The sequence below is a fragment of the Nerophis ophidion genome, linkage group LG06 (genome assembly GCF_033978795.1).
Source record: "Nerophis ophidion isolate RoL-2023_Sa linkage group LG06, RoL_Noph_v1.0, whole genome shotgun sequence".
Lineage (NCBI taxonomy): Eukaryota > Metazoa > Chordata > Actinopteri > Syngnathiformes > Syngnathidae > Nerophis > Nerophis ophidion.
This window is the reverse complement of record NC_084616.1, coordinates 64,866,611-64,886,875: the sequence shown is the minus strand read 5'-3', so window position 1 is coordinate 64,886,875 and position 20,265 is coordinate 64,866,611. Positions and strand designations below refer to the sequence as shown.

At 44.2% G+C, this 20,265-nt stretch overlaps 1 protein-coding gene across 2 annotated transcripts in view; it reads left to right on the top strand.

The window, feature by feature from the left end:
- LOC133555107 (acid-sensing ion channel 1-like) overlaps positions 1 to 20,265 on the top strand; it is a 161,965-nt gene that overhangs the window by 132,249 nt on the left and 9,451 nt on the right. For both annotated transcript variants that reach the window (XM_061904595.1, XM_061904594.1), the window contains exon 6: positions 4,667 to 4,817. In XM_061904595.1, the coding sequence (XP_061760579.1) occupies positions 4,667 to 4,817 (151 nt within the window). The remainder of the gene's footprint in view (positions 1 to 4,666; positions 4,818 to 20,265) is intronic.

The following is a 20,265-nucleotide window of genomic DNA, read 5'->3' as shown; positions in this document are numbered from 1 at the left end:
GCGTACATATGACTCTTGAACTTTCAGGGTTTGTTCATTTGTTCACACCCGTAATTCAACTACAGTGGGGCAAAAAAGTATTTAGTCAGCCAGCGATTGTGCAAGTTCTCCCACTTAAAATTTTTTATCATAGGTACACTTCAACTGTGAGAGACAGAATGTGAAAATAAATCCAGGAATTCACATTGTAGGAATTTTAAAGAATGTATTTTTAAATTATGGTGGAAAATAAGAATTTGGTCAACCATTCAAAGCTCTCACAGCTGGAAGGAGGTTTTGGCACAAAATCTCACGATACATGGGCCCATTCATTCTTTCCTTAAAACGGATCAATCGTCCTGTCCCCTTAGCAGAAAAATAGCCCCAAAGCAAGATGTTTCCACCCCCATGCTTCACAGTAGGTATGGTGTTCATGGGATGCAACTCAGTATTCTTCTTCCTCCAAACACGACGAGTTGAGTTCATACCAAAATGGATACATGGATGATACAGCAGAGGATTGGGAGAATGTCATGTGGTCAGATGAAACTAAATAGAACTTTTTGGTATAAACTCAACTCGCGGGGGGTGCTGGAGCCTACCTCAGCTGCATTCGGGCGGAAGGCGGTGTACACCCTGGACAAGTCGCCACCTATCACAGGGCCATGTCACAGATTCTAAATTCAATAACAACATAGTATAGTTCAAACCCCGGACGAGTCATACCAAAGACTATAAAAATGGGACCCAGTACCTCCTTGCTTGGCACTCAGCATTAAGGGTTGGAATTGGGGGTTAAATCACCAAAAATGATTCTCGGGCACGGCACCGATGCTGCCCACTGCTCCCCTCACCTCCCAGGGGGTGATCAAGGGTGATGGGTCAAATGCAGAGAATAATTTCGCCACACCTAGTGTGTGTCTGACAATCATTGGTACTTTAACTTATACAGAAAGTAAGGCCAACTTTGTTTCAAAAATGGGACCAAACATTGTGTTCTATGGTGATGCAAGGGGATTTTGACCAATCAGAGAGAGTATGGCCAGAATATCTCCCAAATGATTGGTCAAAAACCCCACAAGTGACGACATGGCGCCATATTTTGTCTCAACTTTGAAAGGAGTTGGCCATACTCTCTTTAGCCACAGCTCTACCTGCTACCATCTAGTGGAGGATTATTTAACTGCACTGTTATTTATTGTATTGACCAATTAAATTACACAGGCAAAGTTCCCATGGTACACTTGATTAGAGCACAATGATGATTTAAAGTTACCCAGGTCCTGTTACGAAGTTACAAAGGTCCTGGGTTTGATTCTGGGCTCGGGATCTTTCTGTGTGGAGTTTGCATGTTTTCCTCGTGACTGCGTGGGTTCCCTCCGGGTACTACGGCTTCCTCCCACCTCCAAAGACATTCACCTGGGGATAGGTTGATTGGCAACACTAAATTGGCCCTAGTGTGTGAATGTGAGTGTGAATGTTGTCTGTCTATCTGTGTTGGTCCTGTGATGAGGGCGACTTGTCCGGGGTGTACCCCGCCTTCCGCTCGTGTGCAGTAGAGATAGGCTCCAGCACGCCGCGACTCCGTAAGGGACAAGCGGTATGAAAATGGATGGATGTATGGATTTAAAGTTAAAAACAAATTCCCTACTGTAAGTGCCAATAAAACTTACCGTAAATCGCCAAGAACACAGTTGGACTCACGTACTCTATTAATAATATAATAACAACAATAAGACTGAGTCACCAGTAGAGATTGAGGCACTGATAAGATGTTTGCAATTGCCATTTAGTTATTGATTCCGTTTCAGTTCCTCTTTAGATCTTATTTGGAAAATAAACTATATCTTAACAAGTTGATTAGCATCAACTTTGTTTAGTTTAGAAAAAACATTAGTATCAAAAACCAAGAGGGAGTCCCAAGAAAAAAAAACAATTTGTTTTAAAATATAAACTAATAACTATCTATCACGTTGTTAGACTGGAGACAAACCCCAATACAGACCTGTTTCATTAATTCCACAATTTTCTAAAATTATGAGAAAAACTACAACACTTAACAACAGATTGGACGGATTCATAAACAAATATAACACTTGCAGAGAACCATTCATCAAAATTACACAATGCAATAGATGGCAAACAGTGTACAGCTGCAGTCTTTATGAATCTAACAAAAAACATTTGACACAATCAATCATAATACCCTAATCAACAAACTAGAACGGTATGGCATCAGAGGGATGGTCTTGAACTGGGTAAGAAGTAGGGGTGTGGGAAAAAATCGATTCGAATACGAATCGCGATTCAGAATCGATTCTCTTTTTTTTTTATCAATTTTTTTTTTTTGACTCAATCCAACAAACCAATGCACAGCAATACCATAACAACGCAGTCCAATTCCAAAACCAAACCTGACCCAGCAACACTCAGAACTGCAATAAACAGAGCAATTGAGAGAGAAGACACAAACACAACACAGTACAAACCAAACGTAGTGAAACAAAAATGAATATTATAAACAAAAGTATCGCTATTACAGTTATAATTTCAGCATAGCAGTGATTAAAAATCCCTCATTGACATCATTAGACATTTATAAAAACAATTTAAAAAAAGGAATAGTGTCACAGTGGCTTACACTTGCATCGCATCTCATAAGCTTCCAATGTTTTCACAAAGATAAAATAAGTCATATTTTTGGTTCGTTTAATAGTTAAAACAAATTTACATTATTGGAATCAGTTGATAAAACATCGTCCTTTACAATTATAAAAACTTTTTTTTTAAATCTACTACTCTGCTAGCATGTCAGCAGACTGGGGTAGATCCTGCTGAAATCCTATGTATGAATGAATACAGAATCGTTTTGAATCGAGAATCGCGTTGAATCCAAAAAATCGATATATAATCGAATCGCGACCCCAAGAATCGATATTGAATCGAATCGTGGGACACCCAAAGTTTCGCAGCCCTAGTAAGAAGCTATACCAACAGGAACCAATATGTGAAATTATGGGAACACATGTCCACAGCACCAGATATTTGGTGTGGTGTACCCCAGGGATCAAAACTCAGACCAAAATTGTACAATCTCTATGCAAACAATATTTGTGAAGATACACACGACTATTTGCAGATGACACCACTGTGTTGTGTTCAGTAAAAAACACTCAGAAGCTAACACAAATAATGAGAGACAAAAATAAAGAGATGATGACCAAAACAGACTATCCTTGAATCTCAGTCGAACTAAAATAATATACGGTAATAGTAGAAGAGGAAGTCAAACACAAATACAAATAGATGAAGTAAACATTAAAACAAACCAGATTTGGGGGCGTAATAGTGGCCACAAAACATTAAAACAACGTTGGCAACTTGTTGAATTAGGTCCTGACGTTGAGCAACTCAAACATAACGTTGAAACAACCTGCTTTTTGACAATGCTTATTTCAATGTTGGGTTTTGACGTTGATTAGACCAGTGGTTCTCAAATGGGGGTACGCGTACCCCTGGGGGTACTTGAAGGTCTGTCAAGGGGTACGTGAGATTTTTTTTAAAACATTCTAAAAATAGCAACAATTCAAAAATCCTTTATAAATATATTTATTGAATAATACTTCAACAAAATATGAATGTAAGTTCATAAACTGTGAAAATGCAAACAATGCAATATTGAGTGTTAACAGCTAGATTTTTTTGGAGGACACGTTCCATAAATATTGATGTTAAAGATTTCTTTTTTTGTGAAAAAATGTTTAGAATGAAGTTCATGAATCCAGATGGATCTCTATTACAATCCCCAAAGAGGGCACTTTAAGTTGATGATTACTTCTATGTGTAGAAATCTGTATTTAGAATTGAATCACTTGTTTATTTTTCAACAAGTTTTTAGTTATTTGTATATATTTTTTTCCAAATAGTTCAAGAAAGACCACTACAAATTAGCGATATTTTGCACTGGTTATACAATTTAATAAATCAGAAACTGATGACACAGTGCAGTATTTTACTTCTTTATCTCTGCTTTGCTCTGATTAGGGGGTACTTGAATTAAAAATATGTTCACAGTGGGTACATCACTGAGAAAAGGTTGAGAACCACGGGATTAGACCATGAATTTTGGTAATTTCCCAACCAATATTCTACAACCTACTCAGTGGCCTAGTGGTTAAAGTGTCCGCCCTGAGATCGGTAGGTTGTGAGTTCAAACCCCGGCCGAGTCATACCAAAGACTATAAAATTGGGACCAATACCTCCCTGCTTGGCACTCGGCATCAAGGGTTGGAATTGGGGGTTAAATCACCAAAAAGGATTCCAAGGCCCCTCACCTCCCAGGGGGTGGAATAAGGGGATGGGTCAAATGCAGAGGGAAAATTTCACCGCACCTAGTGTGTGTGTGACAATCATTGGTGCTTTAACACAAATACAACGTTGAAACAGCATACTTTTTGAGGCGCTGCCAAACAGATTTGTTTGGCACAATGTTTGGCTATGCCAAAACCAAGAAATTATTAGAAAACCAAAGCAAACTTTCTTTGAACATTTTTCTCAAAAACCAAATCTTATGAAAAGTGGTGCGTACGAAAAACCGAATTAACACTGTTAATTGTTCCTGACATTTTTGCCCTTTTTTTATTTACTGTTGCCTATTTGATAAATTCCCTCATATTTTATGTTGCAGCTGATATATCTTCCACCCCCCTGGGGAGACTGCAAGGTGACCCCCATGGACTCTGACTTCTTCGATACTTACAGCATTACAGCTTGTCGCATTGACTGTGAAACACGCTACCTGGTGGACAACTGTAACTGCCGCATGGTTCACATGCCCGGTAGGAAAACACCAATAATCTTCATTAATCAATCATTTACACCTTTTTCAGCTGATTTAGGAGGGGTACTTCCTGCTCTAAACACCTCCTTCACAGTACTGAAACATTCAAAGAGAGAAACAATAATTTTTCCTAAATCTGTTTGGCCAGAACAATCAATCCGACCTCATCTTATGATGTTCCGTGTTACGATGTTTCTTGGTTACAAACACACTCACACGAATTATTGAACTTTATAACTTGAACCTTCAAAACGCTCAGTGGCAATGAGTGAAAATAGGTGCCAATATGCAAGGAATATTGCAGCATTCTCCACCTCGACTTAAATCTGTCACTGCGCACCTTCATCCATGACGCACACCCTGTCAAATCTGGCCTTCCAAGTATTCTCCCATTGAATTAATGGTGTTGTTTGCAACTCCCTCATAGTAACATTTTTCAAAGCTAAAATGTTCCAATGGGCTCACCACCCATAGCAGGGGCCATAAAGGTCGGGTGCATTGTGAGCTGGGCGACAGCCGAAGGCAGGGCACTTGGCGGTCCGATCCTCGGCTACAGAAGCTAGCTCTTGGGACGTGGAACGTCACGTCACTGGGGGGGAAAGAGCCTGAGCTAGTGCGCGAAGTCGAGAAATTCCGGCTGGATATAGTCGGACTCACTTCGACGCACAGCAGGGGCTCTGGAACCACTTCTCTCGAGAGGGATTGGACCCTCTTCTACTCTGGCGTTGCCGGCAGTGAGAGGCGACGGGCTGGGGTGGCAATTCTTGTTGCCCCCCGGCTCAAAGCCTGTATGTTGGAGTTCAACCCGGTGGACGAAAGGGTAGCCTCCCTCCGCCTTCGGGTGGGGGGACGGGTCCTGACTGTTGTTTGTGCTTATGCACCAAACAGCAGTTCAGAGTACCCACCCTTTTTGGGAACACTCGAGGGAGTACTGGAAAGTGCTCCCCCGGGTGATTCCCTTGTCCTACTGGGAGACTTCAACGCTCACGTTGGCAACGACAGTGAAACCTGGAGAGGCGTGATTGGGAAGAATGGCCGCCCGGATCTGAACCCGAGTGGTGTTTTGTTATTGGACTTTTGTGCTCGTCACAGTTTGTCGATAACAAACACCATGTTCAAACATAAGGGTGTCCATATGTGCACTTGGCACCAGGACACCCTAGGCCGCAGTTCCATGATCGACTTTGTAGTTGTGTCATCGGATTTGCGGCCTCATGTTTTGGACACTCGGGTGAAGAGAGGGGCGGAGCTTTCTACCGATCACCACCTGGTGGTGAGTTGGCTGCGATGGTGGGGGAGGATGCCGGACAGACCTGGGAGGCCCAAACGCATTGTGAGGGTCTGCTGGGAACGTCTGGCAGAGTCTCCTGTCAGACAAAGTTTCAATTCCCACCTCCGGAAGAACTTTGAACATGTCACGAGGGAGGTGCTGGACATTGAGTCCGAGTGGACCATGTTCCGCACCTCTATTGTCGAGGCGGCAGATCGGAGCTGTGGCCGCAAGGTAGTTGGTGCCTGTCGGCGCGGCAATCCTAAAACCCCTTGGTGGACACCAGCGGTGAGGGATGCCGTCAAGCTGAAGAAGGAGTCCTATCGGGTCCTTTTGGCTCATAGGACTCCGGAGGTAGTGGACAGGTACCGACAGGCCAAGCGGTGTGCAGCTTCAGCGGTCGCGGAGGCAAAAACTCGGACATGGGAAGAGTTCGGGGAAGCCATGGAAAACGACTTCCGGACGGCTTCGAAGCGATTCTGGACCACCGTCCGCCGCCTCAGGAAGGGGAAGCAGTGCACTATCAACACCGTGTATGGTGCGGATGGTGTTCTGCTGACCTCGACTGCGGATGTTGTGGATAGGTGGAAGGAATACTTCGAAGACCTCCTCAATCCCACCAACACGTCTTCCTATGAGGAAGCAGTGCCTGGGGAATCTGTGGTGGACTCTCCTATTTCTGGGGCTGAGGTCGCTGAGGTAGTTAAAAAGCTCCTCGGTGGCAAGGCCCCAGGGGTGGACGAGATCCGCCCGGAGTTCCTTAAGGCTCTGGATGCTGTGGGGCTGTCTTGGTTGACAAGACTTTGCAGCATCGCGTGGACATCGGGGGCGGTACCTCTGGATTGGCAGACCGGGGTGGTGGTTCCTCTCTTTAAGAAGGGGGACCGGAGGGTGTGTTCCAACTATCGTGGGATCACACTCCTCAGCCTTCCCGGTAAGGTTTATTCAGGTGTACTGGAGAGGAGGCTACGTCGGATAGTCGAACCTCGGATTCAGGAGGAACAGTGTGGTTTTCGTCCTGGTCGTGGAACTGTGGACCAGCTCTATACTCTCGGCAGGGTTCTTGAGGGTGCATGGGAGTTTGCCCAACCAGTCTACATGTGCTTTGTGGACTTGGAGAAGGCATTCGACCGTGTCCCTCGGTGTCACAACCACTGGCTTGTTAGTGGCTGTAACATTAAGGGAGACCACACCGATTTGTACATTTTAGCCAACAGATCTTTTATTTACAACATGTATCAGTGATCAGTAATGTGAATTAACCAAGGAATGTATCAGTAAATGAGTGTTGTCCCAAAAGGGTGTTAGTGTGGTGCTAATCCCGGCCGTCGTTGCCGTGACCATACGGTCACCAAACGAATGTGCCTGTGGGACGAGAGAGAGAAAGAGAGAGAGCATGAGAGAGAGAGCATGCTGATGGTAGGCCTTTTATAGGCCGCCCAATCAGCAGCCCTCTGAGATGTTGCACGTCTTCACAGACCAGCTCCACCTGCGGGTCGGAGGACCAAAGTGCCCCAAACACTAACCGGCAGCAACCGACAGCTCCACCTGCGGGTCGGAGGACCAAAGTGCCCCAAACACTAACCGGCAGAGCCGGGCATGACATCCCCCCCCTTAAAAACAGAGACCCGTGTTAACTGGGTCTCTGAAGCACCATCAAAAAATAGAAAACCAAAACCTACAGTAGCCCCAGTAGCTATATTCTAGTCCCAATGACGCACCTCCCCTCCACCCCAGACCAACCAGAACCCAAACCATCCCAAACACCCTCCTTACCCTCCGACCTTCCCTGCACCCAGCAAATCCTGGTACCCGGACAGCGACCTTTAAGGGAAACAGAGAAAAACCGCAGGTTAGGAGTGAGTGGAGATGATTAGACCTCCTGGTCCAGAGCCCGAGAGAGCGCATCAGCCATTACATTTTCCACCCCGCGAATATGGCGGATCAACAGGTGGAATGGCTGCAGAAACAGTGCCCAGCGCAACAGGCGCTGGTTGGTGGACCCTTTGAAAGACTGTAGAAAAGTGAGAGGGTTGTGATCTGAGTAGACCACAATTGGATGGAGACCCCCTCCCACATAGACTTCAAAGTGTTGCAATGCCCAAATCAATGCTAATGCTTCCTTTTCAATCACTGAATAATTAAATTGGTATTTGTTGAATTTTTTTGAAAAATAGCAAACCGGTCTGGCTACTCCATCATCATCAGCCTGCAGGAGGACCGCACCTGCTCCCACCTGGCTTGCATCCACCTGCAGCTGGAATGGCAGATCCAGTTTGGGTGCAGCCAGGACCGGAGCTGATGTTAACAAAAGCTTTGCATTCTGGAAAGCCTGCTGACACTCCTCCGACCAAATGAATTTGGCGCCACCCTTCAACAAATTGGTCAGAGGAGATACAACAGTTGAAAAATTGCAGCAAAAATTGCGGTAGTACCCGATCATACCCAAAAAGCGCATAAGTTCTTTCTTCGTCGCCGGCACAGGGAAATTATCAATAGCTGCCACCTTTGCGTTAACGGGCCGCACCATCCCCTGGCCAACTACTTTACCCAAATAGACGACTGTGGCACGCGCAAACTCGCATTTCGCTAAATTTACTGTGAGGTTTGCTGCCACCAACCTCTGGAAAAGCGCTCGAATGCGAGCCAAATGTTCGTCCCAACTGTCTGAATGACAAACGGCGTCGTCCAAATAAACCGCGCACCCCTGCAGCCCCCCAACGACCCTATTCATGAGCCGTTGGAAGGTTGCAGGAGCATTCCGCAAACCGAAGCTCATTCGAGTATACGAGTACAAACCGGAAGAGGTAATGAATGCAGATATCTCCTGCGCTCTCTGCGTCAAAGGCACTTGATAGTAACCTTTCAATAAATCAAATTTGCTGACATAACGAGCACTCCCAACCTGATCCACACAGTCCTCGATACGTGGCAATGGAAAAGAATCTGGTCTAGTCACAGCATTTACTTTCCTATAATCCGTACAGAATCTATAGGTGTTATCTGACTTTTTCACCAGTAGACATGGCGATGCCCAACTGGAGTAAGATGGCTTGGCGAGACCATGATCAAGCAGATACTGCACACTGTCCTCCATACTCTTCTGTTTATCGGGAGCCACTCGATAAAATCTTTGTCGTATTGGGCGGGCCCCCTGTGTGTCAATGTCATGTTCAATTAGTGTGGTACAGGTTGGAGTGTCGGAAAACAAAGGCAAAAACTCAAAAATCAAATCCGACAACTGTTTACGCTGTACCTCACTTAAATGACCGAGGAGACTATCTAGCTCCTTTAACTGCTGAGTATTATCTAAGCGCCCGTGTAACACTGAATCATCAGGTGCGCGCATTTCATCCCAAGCTGCCACCTCCGGCCAGTTGAGCGGTTCCCCAACCCCAACGGCTAGACCCACTGGACTCGCAGCAATCCCACCCGCCTTGCCGGAACCTGCAGAGTGGTAAGGCTTGAGTAAATTCACATGACACAGTTGCTGTGATCGTTTACGATCAGGAGTTGACAGTAAATAATTGAGATCTGACACTTGGCTCATAACCGTAAATGGACCAGAGTATTTTGCTGTAAATGGTGACCCCGGAATGGGCAGCAAAGCTAAAACTTGATCACCTGGATTGAAAACTCTGATCTTCGCTTTACGGTCATAACGCAGCTTCATTTTCACCTGAGCTTTAGTCAAATGCTCGGTTGCCTCTTTCCATGCAAGCAACAGCCTACGACGAAAACCATCTACATACTCAGTGAAACTGACGGGAGTGTTCTGCAGATCCAGATTGGCATTTAAAACAGACAGTGAGGTCCGGACTTTGTGGCCAAAGACTAGGTCATTTGGACTAAAACCAGTGCTTTCTTGAACTACACCACGCGCAGACAACAAGAGCCATGGCAACGCCTCCTCCCAATCTCTCCGCATCTCAACACAGTAAGCGCGCAAGAGAGACTTCAACGTGGCATGCCAGCGCTCCAATGCCCCCTGACTCTGTGCGTGATACGCGCTGCTCAAATTGTGCTTCACCTGCATCGACTTCAACGCTGCAGCAAATGTTCTGGAGGTAAAGTTAGACCCTCTGTCGCTCTGAATTACCTTCGGAATGCCAAAGACAGAAATGAATTTAGACAAACATTTCAATATTGACCTTGTGGTAATTGTTCTCAAGGCATACGCTGCTGGATACCGAGTGGCCTGGCACATGATGGTAAAGAGGTACACACAACCAGATTTCGAAGGGGGTAGTGGACCTACACAATCAATAATGAGATGCTCAAATGGTGTGCCAACAGACGGAATAGGTTGAAGTGGTGCAGGTTTAATGGGAGTACTCTGTTTCGCAACCTGGCAAACATGACATGCTTTGACAAATCTAGATACATGGCGTTTCATCCGTGGCCAGTAAAAATGTTCCAAAAGACGTCGGTAGGTTTTCTTAACTCCAAAATGCCCAGACTCTGCTCCATGGGCTGTTCTCAAAATCAAATCACGGTATTTGTCAGGTACCATCACTTGAATCACCTGACCTGCCACTTCAGGATCAACACCTGGCAACCACGTATGCAGCAAAACGCCATTCTGAATGAAGTAACCCATCGTTGGATTAGTAGAAGCTAAGGCAAAATATTTCTCAAAGCTCTGATCATTCTTTTGTGCCTCAATTAAATCTTGACATGACAGAGGTTCGGGCAGCTCAGGAACAAAAATAGGCACAGATTTGGACACATCCGACGATTGCGCCTGCGTGCGAGACATTGCCCTAGTCACAGCACAAGCAGTAAACACTTCTGGGAATTCTTGACAACACGCGTCTGGCTCCTCTACAGATAGCGGTACAGGTGTAACAACTGGAGGTGAAGAAACTAAACACCCACCCAAATTGTTCCCCAGAATTACATGGATATCCTGCATAGGCAGAGACGGTCTCACAGCAATAGTCACCTCCCCATTCACAAATCCTGAACACAAGTGAATTTTGTGCAACGGTACAGAAAATGACTGCATGCCTATTCCTCTAATCAAAACACATTTCCCAGTGTCAGATGCTGTGGAAAATGGCAAAACTGCTCCAGAAATGAAACTTTCAGATGCCCCAGTGTCTCTTAAGATTTTAACTGGAACTTTTTGTGTCTCTCCAACCAATGACACCCAGCCATCACTAATGAATGGAGCGAAATCAGACGCAGCTGACTCTACTGATTTCGTCTGCTCGTCTGACACAGATGCACCATCTTCAATCACTTGCTCACAATGAACTTCCAAACGAGGTAACGGTGTTAGATCAGAGACGCCAAAATCAACTGGATGCACAACAGAAACACACCCAGCTACCTTGGCATTAGATTTACGGCCTTTCAACAGCGGGCAGTCCTTTTTCCAATGTCCCTCCTGCAAACAGTAATGACATTTATTCGTCGGGCTTGGGCGAGATTTGCTACTTCCATTATCAAATTTAGGAACATTACTGGAATTGCCATAATTGGATCGATTTGAACTACGACCATAACGAGGAGGAGAACGTTGTGGAGGAGAACGAGCAGGATCATAACGTTGGTGGCTATTATACCGTGGAGGACTGCTGTAAGGCTTACGTTTATGAGTCAACACAAAGGTATCAGCAAGCGAGGCTGCCTCCTCCACTGACTTTGCCTTTTGCTCATTAATGTAGGTTGCAATTCGATCTGGTACAATGTTCTTAAACTGCTCCAAAATCAACAAATCACGCAAATTTTCGTAAGTTGAGACAGACTCTGAAGTGAGCCACCGGTTAAAATAAGTACTCAACTCTCTTGCCACTTCAGCATGGGTCTGATTATTACGTTTACGCCAGTTTCTGAAACGTTGTCTGTAAGCTTCTGGATTCAGTTCATAACATTTCAAGACCGTTTTTTTCACCTTAGCATACTTGTGCCTATCAACAGGTGTTAATGCCAAGTATGCCTCCCGTGCGCGTCCTACTAGTACAGTTTGCAAAAGCACCGTTCTATCCTCTTCACTCCACTTTTTGTCAGAGGCCATCTGTTCAAACAGTGAGAAAAACACGTCTGGGTCACGTTCGTCAAACTTTGGAACATACTTTACCATGCTATCCATACTTGACCCGGACAGATTTCCACTAATCTTACCTTCTGACATTAGTTTCAAACGATCCTGTTCAATTTTAATTTTCTCAAGCTGTACTGTAAGGTCCATTTCACCTTTTTTCAAATCCATTTCTTTTTCAAATTTTAGTCTCTCCATATCTGCTTTCTGTTGCAATTCTCGTTCTAATTTGATTTTTTCCAGTTCAAAAAGACGTTCTTTCTCCTTAGCCTGTTGCGCCCACTCAAATTCAAGTGCCTTCATCTCTCTTTGTTGCTCAAAAGTCAGTATGCCTACCCTCTCTGACTGCATAGGCTCTGACATACCCTTCACATGAGCGTCACCACCTTTTCCTGAAGGCAAAATGCTCTGCTCACACAAAAACTCGTGAATGGAGTCACGCAAGGGTCCCTTCTTACCAGTTCTAATGGCTGATGACAATTCCATGCCATACTTTTTTGCCAATTGCAACAACTGTTCCTTATTAAGGGCAAACAACAATTTCTCAGATGGTGCTTCCACAAAAGCCTCCATCCTGCTCAACCCAGGCCGTCAGTACCAATCTGGCTACTGTACCAAACCAACAATGAAACTACTGAAAAAAACAACCCAACCAAAAACTATCTCTAATTACGCTAGGCTCTCTCTCTCCAACCAATCTAACCAGGTCTCTAAAACATTACAGTTATGTTAACACAGCAAACTAACCTCGGAGCATCCCCCTAAACATTTTCCCCCCACTAGACTAATCTATTTTCACACAGAGCCCGAGGACGAGGATCATTTACTCACCAATACCTGTGGAGACGTACCATCCCGACAAAGCCGATTCAGCCGTTTCTCCAAGGCGGTGCCCTCGCCCAGGCTCTGTGACAGCAGGAACCTAGAACCCGTACTAGATGGGGATAAAGGCGACAGCTCCTAAGAGGCTGAATGCAATGCTACAAACTGCAATGAAACTGAACCAAGATGGCTGGAACAAACAATTCAGTGTCTACCTAACTTGCACGGTCAAACAAAGCCTCAAAAGTACAAATCAGTAGATCCCCCAATTAACTAACTGATAACAGGCCCCAACTGACTATCAGCAGTACACAATTAGTAACTCAGCTCTACTCACCTTCCTACGCTCCAAAAGCCAGTAGAAGGAATACTCAATACAAAGAGCTCTACGCACCTTCCTACGCTGCCATAGCCAGTAGAAGGAATTACCATAGCCTAAAGTTACTACCAAAGATCGGACGAGCCCCCATATGTCACAACCACTGGCTTGTTAGTGGCTGTAACATTAAGGGAGACCACACCGATTTGTACATTTTAGCCAACAGATCTTTTATTTACAACATGTATCAGTGATCAGTAATGTGAATTAACCAAGGAATGTATCAGTAAATGAGTGTTGTCCCAAAAGGGTGTTAGTGTGGTGCTAATCCCGGCCGTCGTTGCCGTGACCATACGGTCACCAAACGAATGTGCCTGTGGGACGAGAGAGAGAAAGAGAGAGAGCATGAGAGAGAGAGCATGCTGATGGTAGGTCTTTTATAGGCCGCCCAATCAGCAGCCCTCTGAGATGTTGCACGTCTTCACAGACCAGCTCCACCTGCGGGTCGGAGGACCAAAGTGCCCCAAACACTAACCGGCAGCAACCGACAGCTCCACCTGCGGGTCGGAGGACCAAAGTGCCCCAAACACTAACCGGCAGAGCCGGGCATGACACTCGGGAAGTCCTGTGGGGAGTGCTCAGAGAGTATGGGGTATCGGACTGTCTTATTGTGGCGGTCCGTTCCCTGTACGATCAGTGCCAGAGCTTGGTTCGCATTGCCGGCAGTAAGTCGAACACATTTCCAGTGAGGGTTGGACTCCGCCAAGGCTGTCCTTTGTCACCGATTCTGTTCATAACTTTTATGGACAGAATTTCTAGGCGCAGTCAAGGCGTTGAGGGGTTCCGGTTAGGTAACCACAGGATTAGGTCTCTGCTTTTTGCAGATGATGTGGTCCTGATGGCTTCATCTGACCGGGATCTTCAGCTCTCGCTGGATCGGTTCGCAGCCGAGTGTGAAGCGACCGGAATGAGAATCAGCACCTCCAAATCCGAGTCCATGGTTCTCGCCCTTTAAAGGGTGGAGTGCCATCTCCGGGTTGGGGAGGAGACCCTGCCCCAAGTGGAGGAGTTCAAGTACCTAGGAGTCTTGTTCACGAGTGAGGGAAGAGTGGATCGTGAGATCGACAGGCGGATCGGTGCGGCGTCTTCAGTAATGCGGACGTTGTACCGATCCGTTGTGGTGAAGAAGGAGCTGAGCCGGAAGGCAAAGCTCTCAATTTACCGGTCGATCTACGTTCCCATCCTCACCTATGGTCATGAGCTTTGGGTCATGACCGAAAGGATAAGATCACGGGTACAAGCGGCCGAAATGAGTTTCCTCCGCCGTGTGGCGGGGCTCTCCCTTAGAGATAGGGTGAGAAGCTCTGCCATCCGGGAGGAACTCAAAGTAAAGCCGCTGCTCCTCCACATCGAGAGGAGCCAGATGAGGTGGTTCGGGCATCTGGTCAGGATGCCACCCGAACGCCTCCCTAGGGAGGTGTTTAGGGCACGTCCAACCGGTAGGAGGCCACGGGGAAGACCCAGGACACGTTGGGAAGACTATGTCTCCCGGCTGGCCTGGGAACGCCTCGGGATCCCCCGGGAAGAGCTAGACGAAGTGGCTGGGGAGAGGGAAGTCTGGGTTTCCCTGCTTAGGCTGTTGCCCCCGCGACCCGACCTCGGATAAGCGGAAGATGATGGATGATGGATGGAAAGCTAAAATGTTACAGAATTCATTTATTTGACAATGGTCCATATTTTTCAATTACACAGTTTATAATAACACCGGCCCGGATGAAATGGTTGGTGTTTAAGGTAGTCACTCACGTGGTCTCGTCAACACGTACATAAATGGGTTGTGCTTGTATAGCGCTTTTCTACCTTCAAGGTACTCAAAGCGCTTTTGACACTACTTCCACATTTACCCATTCACACACACATTCACACACTGATGGAGGGAGCTGCCATGCAAGGCGCCAACCAGCACCCATCAGGAGCAAGGGTGAAGTGTCTTGCTCAGGACACAACGGACGTGACGAAGTTGGTACTAGGTGGGATTTGAACCAGGGACCCTCGGGTTGCGCACGGCCACTCTCCCACTGCGCCACTCCGTCCCTGTACATGTAGGGAGTGTGTGCACACATATAAAAGCAGTCTAAGAGTAGCAAAAAACAATTGACTGATTGATTGATCTAGACCAGGGGTGTCAAACATACGGCCCGCGGGCCGGATCAGGCCCGTGAACTGGTTTTATCCAGCCCGCGTAATGAGTTTGCCAAGTATGAAAATTAGCTGCTTTTATTTTTTGAAGGAACGAAATTGCTGTTCTAAAAGTGTCCACTGGATGTCACAATAGCAATTCTGTTAGACAAGCACACGGTTTATACAGGAGCCAAGAAAGAGGTATGCAGTAAAGGGGGACTGTGGCTGCTCTCCTCGACCATGAAATTTAAAACCTGCCGTTTTATGTCTACTGCTTCAAACACATCGTCATTTGGCACCCTCGTTGACCCAAAAATGTTTCTGTCAAACATGAGAAAAGGGAATTTAAGCCCTTTGAATAGTTTTTATCTCCGTTTCCTACGGTTTGTTGAGTTAGCCCTGGATTGATACGTGGACATGACAAAGGATGATACCTAGAAGAGTTCACATGTTGTGTTGTTGTTCAATCGCAGAAAGACTGGCTTTGTAGATACACTGAGGCAAAGTCTAAGCTCGTGTTTTTGAAGCGCCACCAAATTCCTCAGAATTTTCAACAAATTTGAAGTGTTTTGTCCAGAGGATTATTTCTGATTCGTACGTTTTCAGAATGTGCTTGTTCTATTTTTGGCCAAAGTAAAACAAAGAAAACAACCTGAAGTTTTTTTTATTTTTAAGTTATCATCCCACGACTTTACCATTCCGGCCCACTTGGGAATAGATTTTCCTCCATGTGGCCCCTGAGGTAAAATGAGTTTGACACCCCTGATCTAGACTTTTATTAGTAGATTGCACAGTACAGTACATATTCCGTACAATTGACCACTAAATGGTAACACCCGAATAAGTTTTTCAACATGTTTAAGTCGGGGTCCACGTTAATCAATTCCAGAGGTGGGTAGAGTAGACAGAAATTGTACTCAAGTAAGAGTACTGTTACTTTATAGATTTATTACTCAAGTAAAAGTAAGGAGTAGTCACTGAAATATTTACTTGAGTAAAAGTAAAAAGTATGTTGTCAAAAAACTACTCAAATACTGAGTAACTGATGAGTAACCTGATTACGGCAACAAATAATGCACAAAAACATAAAAATAGCAATGAGCAAAGTCAGAGCCTGGAATATCTCTTAAGCAACTAAAACAATAATATATATCAAATAATAGTACATTAAAATAAAAACAAATAAGGCACATTGAGCCTTAACAGCACCATAGGCTCAGTAGGCATTCATTGATTGATTGATTGATTGCTTGATTTATTGATTGATTGAAACTTGTATTAGTAGATTGTACAGTACAGTACATATTCCGTACAATTGACCACTAAATGGTAACACCCCAATAAGTTTTTTAACGTTTATTAATTACTTAATAAATGACCAAGTCGAGGTGATCTACCTCTTATATACATATACATACACACACACACACATATATATATATATATATATACATACATACATTTATATATACAGTATATAATTTATATTTATTTATTTTGCCGTTTTTGTTGACATGTTAAAGGTGTTTTAATGAATATACATGCATGTTTAACATACAGATTCCTATCTTTCATGAAGACAACAATATAAGTTGGTGTATTACCTGATTCTGATTACTTGCATTGATTGGAATCAGACAGTATTGCTGATAATGTCCACGTTTTCAAATGGAGGAGAAAAAAAGTTCCTTTTTTCTGTCTAATACCACATGAAAGTCGTTGGTTTTTGGCATCTTATTTGTCCAGGTTCCATATTCGTTTTTATACTCTTTACAAGAAATACATTGGCGGCAAACTCCGTAGCTTGCTAGCTTGTTTGCGCTGGCTTTCGAACTCTTATTTTGTTAGCGCAGGTGCGATGGAGCGGCACTTTTATTGTGAAAACAGGAACTGTGCGATCAGTCTTTAGGCTTTTGACGGGAAGTACGGTTGAAATAAAAAGTGTCTTTTTTCCTTTACATTTTTGATTGATTGATTGAAACTTTTATTAGTAGATTGCACAGTTCAGTACATATTCCGTACAATTGACCACTAAATGGTAACAACCGAAGAAGTTTTTCAACTTGTTTAAGTCGGGTCATGTGACCGCCTGGCTCTGTTTGATTGGTCCAACGTCACCAGTGACTGCATGTGATTGGTGAAACGCAGGCATGCGTAGCCTACTTTGAAGCTCTGTCATAAACCAAAACAAACATTGACAGATCGATAAACAAAAGTAGCGATTAGAATGTAGATAAATGGAGCGGAGTAAAAGTAGCCTTTCTTCTCTATAAATATACTCAAGTAAAAGTATGTCGCATAAAAACTACTCGTAGAAGTACAATTCATCCCAAAAGTTTCTCAAGTAAATGTAACGGAGTAAATGTAGCGCGTTACTACCTACCTCTGATCAATTCATTGTAAACATGGTAAATTTGCAGTCATGTTGTTGTTATGCTAGAATATACATTCATTGACAGCTAACGCTTGCTATCCAAATTACTATTTTTAGCTAACACCTCAAGCTAATGCGGGTGTTTGTGTTACATGTGTACGTAATTACGTCATTACGTAGGAGAAGCCGTGAGAGGGCGGAATATATGTACTGTGTTGGAAAGTTGGCGGCCTCGAGGCATCTATGTAAATGTTGCAAACAGTCAGTCAGGTTAGAGCCAAAAGTTTTGAACTTGAGAAAATTATCTTTAAAACTTAAAGTTCAGGTTTTGATGTTAAATGTTGAGAAAATACACCAGTGTATTCAAAACAAAAATAAATTAAAAAAGTTGTTTTTTTCAGGCTGAATAATAGTTTTGATTCACACCTAACGTTCTTTTAATTAATTCCAAATTTTCATTTTTCATTGTCATTTATTTTGATATTCAAACATTCAAATTGTTCAAATTCAATGTTATTTTTTACAGTGACATTTTTTTTTCCAAGTTTCACATCTTTCTTTTTCAGATTGAAATCTGTTTTTAACAGGTTCAGACTTTTGGCCTTTTTTTCCCAGTGGAAGTGGTGTGACACCAATCAGCAAAAGGATAAGGGGCGTCCTCGTTACGTTGCTTTCACAGAACATAGGAATTCATTCAGTTCAAGCTAACGCTTCAACGTTTTTCACTTAGTGTTCCGTGAGATCCAGTCTGGTGTGCCCTGGGAGATTTTGTAATTTCACCTATTTGGGTTAAAAATATTTTTTGCCAACAAGTGATTATAGTCTGCAAACGATGTGCCGTTGTTGAGTGTCTCTGTTGTCTAGAGCTCGGCAGAGTAACCGTGTAACACTCTTCCATATCAGTAGGTGGCAGCCGGTACCTAATTGCTTTATAGATGTCGAGAACACGTCTATGAGACGATAATGGTTTGTCGTGATCACAACATGCAGACCACAGCGGGAGGCAAAATGCAGGTAAAAAGGTATCAAAAATAAACAAAAGGTTAAGAAAAGGGATTGAAGCTTAGGGAAGTCTATTCAGAACAAAACTAAAACCGAACTGGCAACAAAGTAAACAAAAACAGAATGCTGGACGACAGCAAAGACTTACTGTGGAGCAACGACGGCGTCCACAAAGTACATCCGAACATGACATGACAATCAACAATGTTCCCGCAAAGAAGGATAGCAACAACTTAGATAGTATTTATTGCTAAAACAAAGAAGATGCGGGGAATTTTGTTTAAGGAAGACATGAAACTGCTACAGGGAAACACCAACAAAACAGGAAAAGCCACAAAGTGACAGTACACCTACTTTGAGACAAGCGCTATAGTGATGCATGGTTGGTTATGGTTTAGACTTAGACTACCTTTTTATTGTCATTCAAAATTTAACTTTACAGTACAGATAAGAACAACATTTTGTTGCATTAGTTCCTGGTAGTGCAGGATAAAAAAAACAATAAGGTGCAGATATAAATAAATAGATTACTGTACAGATAAATATATTGCACTTTTGTATATGCATCCATGTATGTTATATCGTCTTTATATTCCTACGAGTTAATCCATTTTTGGGGGGAATTGAGGGGATTATTATGATGCGTTCAAGAGTCTTACAGCCTGAAGCAAGAAGCTGTTACAGAACCTGGAGGTTCTGCTACCGAGGCTGCGGAACCTCTTTCTAGAGTCCAGCAGTGAAAACAGTCCTTGGTGGGGGTGTGAGGAGTCCCAGCAGATTTTCTGAGCCCTGGTCAGGCAGCGGCTTTTTGCGATCTCTTGGATAGGAGGAAGAGGAGTCCTGATGATCTTTTCCGCCGTCCTCACCACTCATTGCAGAGACTTCCAGTCCGAGGCACTGCAGGCTCCAGTCCAGACAGAGATGCTGTTGGTCAGCAGGCTCTCTATAATGTCTCTGTAGAATGTGGTGAGAACGGGGGGAGGGAGCTGTGCTCTTGTCATACGACGCAAAAAGTGAATGCGCTGCTGAGCTCTTTTTACAAGCGCTCCGGTGTGTAGGGACCAGGTCATATTGTCAGTTATCTGCACCCCCAGGAACTTGGTGCTGCTTACCATCTCCAAAGCTGTGCTGTTGATGAAGAGTGGAGCGTGGCTGGATTGGTGCTTCCTAATGTCAAAGATGATCTCCTTGGTCCTTGCAACTTTTTACTCTCAAATGAGTTTCATTTTTAAATGATTTCTAATGGTGGTGTGCTTCTGGATTTTTGTTAACACTAAAAATGTGCCTTGGCTCAAAAAAGGTTGAAAAACACTGGGCTGCAGCATGTGATTGTCAGCGAAAGAAGTGATGCCAGTGAGACGAGAAGGCTTATTTAAACAGCACCGTTGACAGACAGCAGAAATGGCCCGACAATTTGTGCCATATTATACAT